Source organism: Diplodia seriata (assembly GCF_021436955.1).
Source record: "Diplodia seriata strain FDS-637 chromosome Unknown scaffold_11, whole genome shotgun sequence".
In the NCBI taxonomy this organism is placed as follows: Eukaryota; Fungi; Ascomycota; class Dothideomycetes; order Botryosphaeriales; family Botryosphaeriaceae; genus Diplodia; species Diplodia seriata.
In genome coordinates this window covers 1,161,414-1,175,625 of record NW_027117318.1, presented here as the reverse complement: position 1 = coordinate 1,175,625, position 14,212 = coordinate 1,161,414, and the positions used below count along the sequence as shown (strand labels likewise).

Genomic DNA, 14,212 nt, shown 5'->3' with positions numbered 1-14,212 from the left:
AAAGTCAATCTTGCCGTTTTCGCGGTAGTGATACTGCCACAGCACGTTCGAGTCGACGAAGAACAGCGACACCCACGGCGTTCTGGCGGTGCGGTTGTAGTCGTAGATGTAGTGCGGCACGAGCGCGAGGCTCGCGTTCACCGGTGGTTTGTGGATCGTGATGCTTTGGCCCGCGGCAACGTCGCTGTTGTCAACTTTCGTCAGGCCTTTGCCATCGAAGGCGTCGAAGTACCCCTCCGGGTCCTGGAACCAGGCGTCCGAACGGTCCAGGTAGGAAGGATGTTGGCAGCTGTAGGTTGCGAGGTGCGAGTTGTCAGGTATTTTTATGGTACTGTCAAAGGAACCGGGGGTCCAGTAGGGATCGGAGGGGTTTGAGGTTTGGAGTCGGCGCAGGCTTGAGTTTGAGTCGAGGAAGTAGAGGGTGAGGTTGGGGGTCTGGGCGGCCTATGCAATTAGACTTGCAAGCGCAGAGGAATTCGAGCAGGGATCCACTCACGTTTGCGGAACATGCGTAGAAGCTGGCCGATATGGGAGTGGGGGTTTTGAAAAGGTCTGAGCGAGAAACGTTGCTATCCTTGACCTTTACCGGCGACACTGTCCATAATTTTTTGGATGAGTTCCAGGAAGATTGATAGATGCCATCTCGACTCGTTTGGAAAAACACAAGATGATGTTCGACCGAGTTTTCTGTAAAGTTAACGGCCGCGAGATTGCTATTCGGAAGGAAGGCCGTCGCGGGCGTGGACGCGTTGACGGCAGCAGATGAATCGGCGTCGGATGAGCCTTTTCCAGCCAACGATCCACCCACTCCGCCTCCGACGGCAGCAGCTACGACGACAAGAAGTATAATGGCCGACAATACCCAGAACTTCCTTCTCGGCATCCCGCATATCCGTGATCTTACGGTGCGCGGCTGTTTTTCGGTTCCAGCTTGGGGTTGTATTGCTTCCGGTAGATCTTCTGGATTGGCTCCGACCTGTGGCAGCACGTTTGCTTCATCCTCGGCTACTCCTGGGTATAATGGCGAATTTGAAGGCCTGCGTAGCTGATCTTGACAGTTCGCCTCCTCGTCGACTTCCAGAGTGCTGTAGACCTGGTCGGTTCTTTCATGTTCATCCATGATCCGCCGAAGGAAAAATGCGAGGGAGGTAAGAGTGGCAAGTGTTGGCTGGCATTTGGAGCTATCCATATATAGCTGCTTCGCGGCAGGCTGGGCTTACTCTGGTATCACAAGAGACTGTGTGGTGTTACCGCACCAAAGCATCAGCCGCACTGCTACAACAGGATCACTAGCCTGTATGACGCGGGCGGTACTCGAAAAAGCATCCTGATGTACTGTTGCAACATACTGCACTGAACAAGTAGATGGACGCGGCTCTTTGGCTTTGCAACGCGGGCTGGTCATGCGCGAAAGCAGCTACTGCAGGAGGATTCAGTGCGGGGCTAGAAAGGCGTAGCTCTGGAATGCGAGAGGGGAGAGACATTGCGTTTGGGGCGCAGGTTCCACCGCAGTCTTGCTTGAATCTCTCCAATAAACGAATGGCTGAAGGTTTTCAATGGCGGTGTTCTGCGAAGCCAGGGAGTTTTCGTACAACCAGACCGTGGGTAATTTATGCTCACGGAGTAAAAGCAGCGCGATATATTCACGGACCCGCGACTCAGTGCCCAGACAGACTGAAGCAGTGACTCTCTACGTCGCCGACTTCCTGCGCACCGTGATCTCGACGCATGTCGTTGTGACGGTGTTGCGCATAGTCCAGCTCGCGAATGTGTTGTGCGCGCTCGATCTTCTGCCGGAAAGCGAGTGCGCTGGACGTGATGCTGGCGTTGTCGCCTTGCGGGTCGTCTGCATTCGAGGCATTCGGAAGGACGTGAAGATATGTGTAGCCGGTGAGCTAGCGGTTGAATGGTGGGGGTCCTTGTGCTCGACCAAGTGGAAGTTTCTGGATAGAGCAGTTGCGCTGGCGTTGCCCCGGTGAAGCACCTCACCTGCGGACACCCTCCGCTCCTTCCCAAAGCCATCGTGCCTTCCCAACTTGCTGAGCCGCCACTTGGTGCCGACGTTCGTCCGGGCCGCATATATATATAGACCCTCCCCCGCCGCCCGTTTCCTCTCTTCCTCCCTCAACCTCTCCGTCCCTTGTTGCCTTTCGGCTTCACCTTCACCCTTTCATCCAACCCGTTCGGTTCACTCCCAACACACTCTCTTCCGGTGATCAGCCTCACCATGAAGATCCTCACTCTCTTGGTCGCCCTTGTGGGCCTGCTTCCGATGCTGGCCCAGGGCTTCTGGAAGATGCCCTGCTACGGCACCGTCGTTCGTGAGCGCATCGATCCCGTCCTCAGTCCCGGCGCCGTCTCGGATCACGTTCAGCGCGTCGTCGGTGGCTCGGGCATCAATTTTACTATGGACTTCGCTGCCACTCGCCAAGCCGGTTGCTCGTCTTGCACCGTAAAGCAAGACAAGTCGAGCTACCTGGTCCCGCAGCTGTACTCGGTCGCATACGGCTCCTCTGGCCCGATCTACACTTCCGTGCAGGATGGTGGCGTCAACATCACCTACACGTGAGTCGACAAGCCGCCTCTGAACAGTGTTGCTACTGAATCTCGCTAGTCAAATCCGCGACATCTCGGAGGCCATCAAGCCTTTCCCCGAAGGCCTCACCATGGTTGCCGGCGTCACTTCGAGGCGCAGCTCGTTTGGAGACGACGTGGCCAATGCCATCTCATTCCGCTGCAATGGCACCAACGTCGATTCTCCCAACATGCCCGAACACTGCATCACCGTCGTCGCCAGTGTTAGCTTTCCCTCCTGTTGGGACGGTTACAACGTCACTTCGGATGACTTCCCGCACATGTCTTACGACAAGGACGGCAAGTGCCCTTCGACCCATCCTGTCCGGGTTATGACGCTGCGGTATGACTTCGAGTTCGACTCTTCTAATCTGAGGCATCCAAGGCCCCATGACCAACTTATTTTCTCCACTGGAGATACCACCGGTTATGGCTTCCAGGGTGTCTTCGTCAATGGTTGGGACACGCGAGCGCTCCAGACCGCCATCGACACTTGCACGGACTCCGAGACGGGTGACATTGCGACCACGTGCCCAGCTCTTACCCAATACGACGCCGACCAGTGCATGGACTGCAAGGTTCCTGGTCGTGTGGATGAGCCCATCGACCAGGTCGCCGCCCTCCCCAGCTGCCATCCAATCTCAAATGGGATCGGCAAGCGCCAGCAGGACTGCAGCGGGGCCCCTCCGCCGAACATTACCGACTATCAGACCAGCAATGAGGACCTCACCGACTACGGTTGGCAGTATGAGGGCTGTTCGACCTCTGGCGATCCGTTCGGCATGGGCGGCAACATCAATCAGAGCAGCCAGGGCCTTGTGAATGTGGGAGGCGACCCCTCTCTCACGCCTGCTTGGTGCATGTCCCGGTGCAAAGAGTACTCCAACACCACTTTTGCCTGGTTTGCCCTCCACGCGGGCCAATGCATTTGCTCCGTGTCGGATCCCAAGCCTGAGACGCTGCCCGTGGTTGGCTTCCTCGGCAACTGCGACGCTCCGTGCCCCGGCAACGGCTCTCTCTCCTGTGGTGGTTTGGACAGCACCTCGCTCTACAGATCCTGTGCCGACAGCTGTACCAACTGCGGCTTCGCGCAGTGGCCTTCTCACCCCGCCTTCCTCTCGACGCGCTCCGTCCCCGTCGTCGGCGAGGCCAACGCCTCCACGGATAAGGATGCAACCCTCGCTGCGATTGATGACGCGGCAGCCTCGACCGTCCTTAGTGCGCGCCTCGAAAGCCCCAACGTCAACTCCCCTTTCATCGGCTACAAGGTCTGCGCACGCACTCTTAACAACACCCTCAGCTGCACCGTGGTCCAAGGCCCGCGCGCCGAGAGTGTCGCCGCCGCTTTCATCGACTGGGCCATTGCCGAATACGCACTTGACCACCACGGCAACCACTACCACCCCTCCTCATCGCCGTCCCCACTCGAGGACGTCCTTGATGCGCGCATCGCCCAGCTGCGCCTCGCTGAGCTGCGCCGCCTGCGCCCGCGCGTCATGGGTGCCGATGCCGTGCTCGCCGTTGCCCTAGTCTCGTGCATCTGCCTGCTCGGCCTCGCCTTCGTCGCCAAGCAGCACGAGGCGTGCGGCGCCGCCCGCCGTGTCGGTGCTGTCCAGGGCGATCTTGACTTGGCTACTCGTCTGCTCGACATGGACCCGGCCGTGTTGGAGATGCTGTTTGCAAAGTATGCGGCTATCAAGGAAAGCAAGGAAAAGAAGATGAAGGATGAGGACGAGGCCAAGAGGCTGAAGAAGCACAAGAGCGGCGCCGAGTCGGTGGACGAGAAGGAGTACAATGACTTCTTCTTCCGCTGAAGAACGCTGAATTCTTCCCTTCTTCTTCATGTCATCCACTTTCCTTTTGTCTTCTAACCTTCCCGAACAACGGTCGCTGAATCGTTATTTCCACGGTCAAGGTTACCGCTGCTGGTGGTGAACGCATTGTAGAGTAGCTTCTTAGCTGGAGGGTTTCCCTTCTCGACCTGTCCCAGGCCGACATGGTCAATCAATGGAGTATTGACTGATTTCCTACTAATTTCATCAACTGCTTTCCCAGTGCGTGATGAAATCGTTGTTTTTTGGTTGCTCGTGATATCCACTGTCGCCCTTTGCTCTTTCCTGAGTCGAGAGTGTGTAGCGAACTGAACGCAACGTCCGATAGTCTGCTCAACACTGCAGTCTATAAGTAGGAGTTTCAAAGGTAAGAAGCGCCGGTGGCGACACGACGGAATCTCGCCACCATAAGTAGTTGCAAGCCCATCATCATCAAGTTGTAAAATCAAGAACGGAAAATAGAAAGAGCTCCCAAATCGCAAACGGTACGCATACATCAACACCACGACCAGAGACACAGCGCGCCGAAGCACGATGAATAAGTAAGTAATTAGTGGCCCTTGAGAGCATAGAGTCGGCAAAACTTACCCCGTACACGCAGCAGGGTCTTCGCACAACACCACCACCACCAATTGCCACTTGGGCAGTAAGCACAACCTTAGCCGAAGGAGGGGGGGGAGAAAAGGTGGGAAAGGATGGTCATCTGATGGACGACGGACGGGTCCGTAAGCCGCCGGCCTGCGGGCTCGGCACCAAGAAGAAACACCAAAAGAACAACAATGGAAAACGCCATGTGAAAGACAGATGGAAGATCGAGATTGGACGAACGACCACTTGAGATTTCGACCATCAGCAGCGTTTCCTTTTCCAAGGAAACATAAAATGTTTGGGAAATTTTTCGAAATGATGATCAAGCTGATGACGTACACGGCGAGATGCCCTGAGGGAAAAACATACAGGAAACACCGCATCCCCTTCACCCTCCCGCCTCCAAGATGTTCACACAAAGATGATGACAAGGAGAAGACACACGAGTTGTAAGGAGATGATTTTGCGCCCGTTATCTACTTGCGTACACCGCCCATCCCAAAAAAGAACATCCGATGGTTCCAAAGAAAAGTTATCAACATACAACATGGTGCTCAGAAAGTGCCGCCCGGAAGCTCCCATGTATTACGTTTTGCAGAGGGACCGGTTTCGCGCTCGCGCGAGAGAGCCTGCTTCCCACGTACATTCATTCCGACAGTCGTTCATTCCGGCCGAATTCAGGTTCTTCGTGCCGTCGCTTTTTCGCGTTCGTCAAGTGCGCTTGCTTAGACCCCCGTCATCCGTGCAGTGTAATTGACCGTGCTGCCGGATCTGTGTTCACCAAGCGGGGGCGAAGCAATTTAGGAGTCGTAAGAGCAGACGACACCCTGGTCGGCGCGGGAGTTCATGAGCAGGGCGACGATGAGACCGTACAGACCTGCACAAGTCACGTCAGCATCAAAGCTCAACAGCAGTGTGGAATCGGAGCAGAACGTACCCAGAACTTCGGCGAAAATGAGAATCAGAATCATTCCGACGAACAGCCTGGGCTGCTGGGCGGTACCACGGACACCAGCATCACCAACGATACCGATGGCGAAGCCGGCGGCGAGACCGGCCAGACCGACGGACAGACCAGCACCGAGCTGGATGAAGTTGGTGAAGAGGGCGCTCTTCTGCTGCAGGCCGTTGGAGATCAGGACGGACACGACCAGACCGTAGATACCAATGATACCAGCCATAATGACGGGGATAATGTCTGTGCGCGCGTGTCAGCTGCCCAAAGCTCTCTTGGTCGGACGGGAGGGCCGCGGCATCCAGAGTGGCGAGATGCGGGGGCGTGCGGCGGATGTGGAGGGAGCCATACTCTTGACGATCAGGTCGGGCCTGAGAACACCCATGGCGGAGATACCAACGCCGGCCTTGGCGGTACCGTAGGCGGCACCGAAGCAGGTGAAGACGATGGCTGACGTGCAGCCCATCGCGCCGAAGAAGGGCTGTGCGTGTCAGGTCAGCACTGGGCCCTCTGGCAGGTGTGGGCGAGATGGAGAAGGCCGTTTGCAGCAGGCGGCCGCGCGGGCGGTGTGGTGTCCGCATGACGACGCAGACGCTGGGGAGCACTCACAGCATAGACGGGGCTGCAGGAGGCGGGCGTTAGCTATGGCTCGGCTCAGAGAGGGTGGGGGGGAGCTGCTAGGCACAGTGGAGATGATGAAGCGGCTGGGGAACAGCGGGCAGCGGCATCTCAAGCTGTCCTGAAGCTGAGCTCGGTGCGACGTACCAGAGATCGGTGGCCATTGCGACGGTGGTGGGAGCAAAGACACTCGTGGAGATGAGGCTGTTCGAGCGGGGTGAAGGGCAGCTGGAGCTGGGTGGACGGGGCGGAGATGGGGGAGATGGAGATGCGGGAGATGGCGATGATGTCTCGACGGGCGAGGTGCGCTTGGTGTGGTTGCAGGTGCTGTCCATGCAGACTTGGGCCGTGTTTCTCGGCGTCACGTGCGGCACAAGTCGTGGCCCGAGCTCGGGGCTCGCGGTGCTGGAACTTTTTTCGCTCGCCTTTGGGTGACGCAAAGCCACACCTCCAACTCTCCAAATCTTCTGCCACGCGCATCCCAAAAGGGCGATCTCCGGAAAGGAACCCTTTTGCTCAGCACCCCGCTCGATTCCGCACAGCGATCCCCCACCGTCAAAATGTCTGACCAGTCCGCCGCTTGGCCCGTCGCCGACGCCGCCCTCTCGCAGGAAATCCTCGACCTGGTGCAACAGTGCTCCCACTACCGGTGAGTGCATGCGACCGCAGAAGATGCAAGCCGGCCGATTTTCTGACAGCCTTACAGCCAGCTGAAGAAGGGTGCCAACGAGGCCACCAAGACCCTCAACCGCGGTGTCTCCGAGGTCATCGTGCTCGCCGCCGACACCTCCCCTCTCGCCATCCTGCTCCACCTGCCCCTTCTGTGCGAGGACAAGAACGTTCCCTACGTCTACGTCCCCTCCAAGATGGCTCTTGGCCGTGCTTGCGGTGTCTCCCGCGCCGTCATCGCTGCCTCCATCACCACCAACGAGGTAAGAAATTTTTTGGTATCTTGTGTGCGCCAGAGACTCGCGCTAACATGTTCCTCAGGCTTCCGACCTCATGGGCCAGATCCGCACCCTCAAGGACAAGGTCGAGAGACTGATGATCTAAATTTCCTTTTACCGCCGATTTCCGATGACATCTATGGGTTCATTGTGCGTGCTTGAAGGACATGGAGGAAAGTTGGGGCTCCGAGTGGATTGCACTGGACTAGCGTCAAGGTGGAAAAGATGAAAGAATAGACGCGGGCGTAGGTGTATTCACCCGTCCTATGTTGTGGGGTCAGCTTTGGATCCTTAATTGGACTTCCAACGGAATCAAAATCACGTTTTTCGCTGCGCTTTATGTGCCTTTCTATCCATACTAAGCTGTGCCTCTATGAACCACTAACGGACCCGTTTTCACTAAGCGCAAAGGAATGAGTACAACAGTAAAGACAGACTTTGTTTGCTTCATGTTCTTGCATTTGGCGTCAGTGTGACCCCAACTTGCCAGAAACGGAATTCAGACAAGACTGTCTAAAAGCCAGGATAATACCGTATAACCAAACGAAACATGAAATGCAGGAGGAGGGCCTGAACAATCAGGATTACTCCGCGCGCTCCAAAATAGGGAAGGAAATCTAGAGAGTACCGGACAGAAAGAAAATGTCTAGAACAGCAAGGAGAAATAGGTAGGAAACCCAACGTCAACTTTCGTCTCCCCAAACACATCATCGGCAGCCACGATGCCATGCTAGATGATTCCTCGCTTACATCCAGAACATAGTGTCGTTGAGGTTCTTATGCCACGGGTTGGCATTTTCCGTTCCGCCCCACGCCCGTGTGATATCGCGCTTGAACGCGTCGAAGTCGTCAACGGTCTGTCCGCTAATCACCCTCGTGGGCATGGTGTATAATGGATCGAAGAAACGCCTCAAGTAGACCCGCCCTCGCTCACACAAACGGTCCGCATAGTAAGCCGGAGGAGCGTAGGAAACACTCATCGTGGCGCGCACGTAAGTGTAACAAAGTGCATTTGTCTGGAAATTCATTAGCTCCACGGCCATAGAATCGGCAGCAGAGTGCCATCTGAACCAATAGGTGGCGAGTACGGTAACACTTACGAAATTCTGAATCCCCTTCGCGTCGAAGTCCATCTCGTTTTCGATGACGGTGTAGTAAGTAGGCCTGGAGGTGCCCTTGATACCAACGTGCGAGACTAGGAAGAAGTCGAACTTGTCTGGGGAAACGATCGACGATTCGACCGTTGTTCCAGGAATGACATTCTTGGGACAACTTGGCCCCCTGTTGTTCACTTCCCTGCATGTGGCGCCACCGCCGGGATAGAGACGCGTGTGGTGCCTCTTGGTGGTGACGACAGCAGTGATTTTGACTGCCTTCTTCGAGAACGCCCTGCATGCGTCCCGAATCGCGGAGATTTCAATATCTTTGATCTGCTTGTACTGGCCCTCGCCGACACCATCTCTGTAGTAGAGGATCTTGTCAGGATACTGGCCATTTACCTTCTTGTAGGCGTCCAAACGTTCCTGCACCATAGCCTCCATGAGGCCCGACATGATCGTCTATGGCATCCACAGTTAGCATACCAGATAATATCAAACAATATGGTGAAACTCACTTCTCGAGCCTTCTTGTTCCCGTCTGGGTATTGAAGACGCAGCGAGCCACCATACTTCCCGAAGGCTTTGTCCGTGCTTCCGACAACAGCTGCGATCGAAGGAAACCCCTCGACGGTTCCAGGAGATGGATGCGTCACGTCCGCACCAAGTATCATGACCGGGAGCTCTCCGGTGACGGCCGGGCAGATCCTTCCCAGATTTACGACCTCATGGTTGACGCCTCCGACCTTCACATTGAGCTTCATGGAGACGTTGCCGACGTAGTTACTCCAGTTGTTGGCCTTCCTTGTATCATGCTGGTCCGTGTAGTTTTTTACAAACTTCCCAGTTTGGATGCAGATGGACTGGATACCTTCGACCTGATCGGCAACTTTCTTGAACTCCTCATAACCTTGATCCCTAGAAGCGATGAACACGACAAGCTTCGCTCGGTCAGCGGCCTTCGACAGAACTCTGCGGAAATCATCTTCTTTGAAGAGGTAATTCGAGGAGAAGCCATAGTGCGTGAATGCGCCGGTTTGGATGCTCATGTATCCTTTGACACGGTTCATGAAGTCCTGATGGAACTGTCCAATGTCGGGAGATTCTTTACCGGGTGACCAGGGGTGTATGTAGATCACCGGAGCTATCGAAGCGTTGCTTGGTGTTTCAAGATGCCTGCGTTGAATCAGGTTCCAATTATACCCGCTCAAGTTGAGGTTACCGGCTTGTTTATTCGCATTCCGGTTGATGACAGTAGGAGTAGCAATCTCCCTGCATGGAACCATCATCAGATTGGGACGAATGTTGATGCCCGCACGATTCTGTCAAAAGTTAGTATCTTGATGCTGTCTCTTCCGAAAGGAGGCATTATTTACCAAAACCCCTTGATCAGGGGGAGGAAGTGCCATGCACCTCAGACCCTCGTTGATGACAAAGTTCTTGCTGACCTCCGGAGCTTTGCATGCAAGATTAATCATAGAGGTCTGCAAGTCTGCCGAAAGCTTCGGCCGGAAGGGTTGGTATGCCAAGATATGAAGCGTGTGCGGAGCGTACCATAGCGGCCTGGTCGATGTGCCCAGATTCACAGAAATCGCGGAACTGTGTGAGGGCGATATCATGTTAGGATATTCTTTAATCACGGTCAGTTACTTCTGGAGGGAGGCTTCCGGTCTGGCTTCTGTCTTACCTTCCGACAGATATTTGAAAACTGTCTTCTTATCGGGACCTTCCCCGAAAGTCTGTTGGCCAAGAGGAAGGCCCAAGCCTCTGATTGTCTTGATTCGGAAGGAAGCGTCCAATTGCTTCCTGATCAAACCCTTCTGAGTTCGACTGTCTTGAGAATGGTCATACACAATCCATACCCGTACACCGTGGAGAAGCCTCCCAACTTTGTTCACCCAATTGTCCTGGATGCCAAAGTAGAGCTTTGAGTATTCGAGGAATTTGTCGAGCTTCATGGGCCGGAAGAACACGCTGGTGGCTATGTTCAGGTTCAGGAGGATGTTACCGAGACCGGGCGTAATCGTCGAGAAATAGCCACGATGGCAAACTAGAAGCCATCCATCATTTCCCAGCCTCGGGTTTCTGACAACCATCGGATCGTAACCGTTCTTGCGGAAAACCCTGTTGTTTCCAATGCGAAACGTTGCGAAGTCCGATTCTGCATCTTCGGCAGCCCCCTTGAGAAGGAGGATGTTGAGAGCCTGAATCGCGGGCCCACACTCCATGCCAAAGGCTGCGGAAAGCTGCACATGGTTTTTGAGGGAGTTGATGTCAATGCACCTCTCAAATACGAGCTCGACTACTCTCTTCTCATCTTTCTTCGTATCCTTGAAGGTACGCTGTTCCATGATTGTGCCGCGAACTGGATCCGAGAACTCGGGGTACAAGTTCTTCCAGGAAATGATCAAAGAGATATCGTCTGTGGCAAAGTCGTCGCGGCAGGAGCTCAAAGTCGGCGAGTCTTTGATGAAGCGTTCCATCTCTTCCTTCTTCTTTCCCCTAGCCGATTTCGCGTCGAGACGTTGACCAGCCAAAGCATACTTGAAAAGCTGCAAGTTATCCGGTAGGTCAACAACGAAATGGTTTGTCAGCACCGTCTTTCCACCTTTCATCTCGGCGAAACCGGGTCGGGAGGGAACTGCGGACATATCAGCAGAATTGACCAGCTGGCTGTCTAACTGAGGGCTCAGTGTCGCGCGATTGTCGACGAAGAGAGGGCCGTAGTTCAACGGGGGAGGCATGCCGGACGCCACCGGAAGCTCTAAGGCAGGTTTGAAATGACCAATGAGATCACCCTCTCCGCCATCGACGAGGAGGAACTGGGAGTGCGGCTTTGGTTCGATTGCGCCCTCAACAAAGGATTTGAAGTCCCTCTCCATGCGGAAGCGTGCCTCGGTCGATTCACCTGGCCATGCGTGCGGCTGTCGAGTGGGCTTCAAGGAAACTCGGGTCGTGCACATGGGCCACTTGTGATCTTTTGCGTTGCACCGGAGACACTTGTCCTCTGGAAAGAGCGCCTTCTCCCAATCTTCCATCTTCATCTCGAAGATATATCCAAGATGTTCCGAATCGTCCTTTCTGGCCTGCTGCTTGCGTAGCTCTTTCCCCGCGTCAGACGATATCCAGTTCTTGAAGTCAGCCTCCTTGAAAAAGCGCTCTACCGGACCGAGGCCAACCCAGGCTTTGGGCGGATACTTGTCTTCCTTCCTGTTGGGTGCCAGTTTCTTGATTTCCTCTGAAGTCCGGTTTAGCAGGTCGACCTGCTTCTTGCATTCCTTCACGGGATGATCGGGGTTGCCACAACGACGGCAGGGAAGGTCCTTTTTGGCTGCACCACTCGTCTTCTGGTTGGAAGAGGAGGGGGTCTTCTGGTTGGATGAGGAGGGGGCCGCGTTTTTGACAGGTTTTTTGGGAGGCATTTTCGCCTGGGCAGTCTAGTCAAAGAAGAAAGCGTGGACGAATTTCACCTGAAGAATTTCCGTAAAAGGCTTGATAGTTTCCAACAAGAGAATCTCGCTGAAGGTGGTATCGAAACTTGAGCGAAGAGCCGCTGTACATACCTTAAATACTATTTTACTCTTTCACGTTTAGCCTGACATCTGGCAAATACAATCCGCGGCAAACGGTCTGCGCGCAACGCTGCTTGTCTTAAACAAGGGACCACGGGATACCTGCAGGTTGGACAAGCAGGCCGATGTGGCAGACGTTCGACAAGACACTGGTGATTACGAAAGGCTGCATATTTGGATGGGTGAGTCAACAAAGCCAGACAGAGCTGACTTGACTGCAGCAATCCGCGCTATGTTTTCAGGCTGCTTCTCCGTGCATGTTGTTGGCGTTTGAGTTTGGTCCTGTAGCGAGTGACATACGACGTACATGTCATAGCGTCGCGTACTGAATCTAGTGTGTGGCGATCAACAGTGTGCTTGGGAAGACCATTCTGTGTACCATGAGATAGCACTCATGTAGTCACAGACGAAATGACTCTAAATCCACTTACCCAAGGGAGGCTTAAGTGCCCAGGTTTCATTGTGGATAATGAGCGGGCGAAATGCACGCTTCAGGTTGTTTGCACAAAGTAGAGAACATTGTCCGCACACTTGATTGACGTAGGAAAACAAAGAAAATCGAAGACCGCGAGGTTTGACAACATGAAACAGCGAGAACGTGTGAGGAAGCCTGTAAAACAGTTTTTCCGATGAACGGAGATTATGCCTTTTGTCTATCCGGGGAGAGTGTACACCAAATGCTCTCTGCGCCTCTACGTGAGTGGAATGTCTATCAGCTTACCTTTCAATTTTGTACAAGCACAATGGCTGTGGATTTGCGCCGATTTCCAAGCTAGTTTCCAGCGTCTTGAAATCTCATGACGCCCTCAAACGCAACAAGGGCCATTGCGTTTGCCGGGAACGCCCTTAGGAAACAGGGCACGAAGCCTCTCCAGTACCCTCTCCATCCCTTTTCTCTGTAAACAGCCTTCGCCGCGTCTCTCCACCGCGGGAACTTCCTGCCTTCGCCAAGCGGATCGGTCATGATCCTTTGTTTGATGACATCGGACGGGTAACTCGTGATCCAAAATATCTGTGCGGACAGTCCGCCGGCCCAAAAGTTCACGGCGGGGGTGGAGAGATCTGTGTTCTTGGAAATCCAGCGCGAAAAGACGTCGTAGGAACCCCACCAGAAGAAGAAGAAGGTGCGGAAGAGGAGAGTCGCGGAAAGACCGTGATAAAGACCGGCGAGCCCATGGCCGCGGAGCTGCAGGAGTAAAGTCAACCCACAATACACATGCAACCTGAGCATTTTAAGACCGTACCAGTTTCTTTGCGCAATCAATCGGACCGCTGTATAGCCGCTTCGTCTTATCTGCGGCGTATTGTACCTGCAACCGTGCCTTGACGTGTTCGACCGGGGCTGCAATAAAACTGACGGTCCAACCGGCCGCAACGCCAGCCATGCCGTGACCGACTGTCGGAAGCTTCTCGTAGGTTGTGAAGAGGTTTTCGCGCAGGAGGCGGCGGTAGACGGTAAGCGAACCGAGCATCCTACGGCAGTGTCAGACTTGATGTGTGAGATATGTGCATGCGCGCCCTACAGCGAGTCCATGGCCATCCAGCCAACTAGTGGCGGCGTCGCGCCCTTGTACAGGCCCCGTACGCCCTCATTGCGCACTGTCTGCAGCAGGCAGTCAAGCGGGCCGCGGAAGTGAGTCGAATCGGTAGTCTGCAGGCGGACTTTTATGGTGTCGAAGCTTTGGGGCCTTGTCAGCACGGCATACCGCAATCGAGATTGGAACTGCTCACGGGTGGCCGACTGTTGCAATGTCAGCGTCGAACGGGCGGAGTCAATTGCAAGAGGCGCTCACCACTCAGTTTGGCAATGCCGGAAAACACGCCGGCGACGAAACCCTTGTAGTCACTGGGCGCAGGCGCGACCTGGCTCTGCAGCACCGGCGCAGCGGGCGTGTCCGCGCTGTGCCTGACGACAGGTGCGGTCCCAGTGGCAGACATCACCAGCGTTGTGGGCGGGAGTTGAGCAGCAGCGCGGCGGAGAAATCGGGTAGGGCGGAGAATGGTGACGTGCGGCGGGCGCGCGGGCGCG

General features: G+C 55.0%; 4 protein-coding genes across 4 annotated transcripts; 1 reads left to right on the top strand and 3 right to left on the bottom strand.

Annotated features, from left to right (window-relative positions):
- Nucleotides 1–2,540: 2,540 nt before the first annotated feature.
- On the top strand, nt 2,541–4,388 carry SLS55_010063 (uncharacterized protein; the record flags this gene model as incomplete). Its single annotated transcript, XM_066781454.1, has 2 exons — nt 2,541–2,548; nt 2,615–4,388. 2 exons carry the CDS (start codon nt 2,541–2,543, stop codon nt 4,386–4,388), a joined length of 1,782 nt encoding a protein of 593 aa, XP_066628456.1.
- Nucleotides 4,389–5,794: 1,406 nt separating this feature from the next.
- CUP5 (vacuolar ATPase V0 domain subunit c) lies at nt 5,795–6,334 on the bottom strand (the record flags this gene model as incomplete). Its single annotated transcript, XM_066781453.1, has 3 exons — nt 5,795–5,871; nt 5,932–6,192; nt 6,331–6,334. 3 exons carry the CDS (start codon nt 6,332–6,334, stop codon nt 5,795–5,797), a joined length of 342 nt encoding a protein of 113 aa, XP_066628455.1.
- A 1,926-nt stretch (nt 6,335–8,260) lies between these two features.
- Nucleotides 8,261–9,095, bottom strand: SLS55_010061 (uncharacterized protein; the record flags this gene model as incomplete). The annotated part of the gene is given in 2 exon segments (XM_066781452.1): nt 8,261–9,073; nt 9,087–9,095. 2 exon segments carry the CDS (start codon nt 9,093–9,095, stop codon nt 8,261–8,263), a joined length of 822 nt encoding a protein of 273 aa, XP_066628454.1.
- Nucleotides 9,096–10,257: 1,162 nt separating this feature from the next.
- On the bottom strand, nt 10,258–12,497 carry SLS55_010060 (uncharacterized protein; the record flags this gene model as incomplete). The annotated part of the gene is made up of 3 exons (XM_066781451.1): nt 10,258–12,048; nt 12,175–12,182; nt 12,491–12,497. The coding sequence occupies 3 exons, from the start codon at nt 12,495–12,497 to the stop codon at nt 10,258–10,260; spliced, it is 1,806 nt and encodes a 601-aa protein (XP_066628453.1).
- Between the last annotated feature and the right edge of the window lie 1,715 nt (nt 12,498–14,212).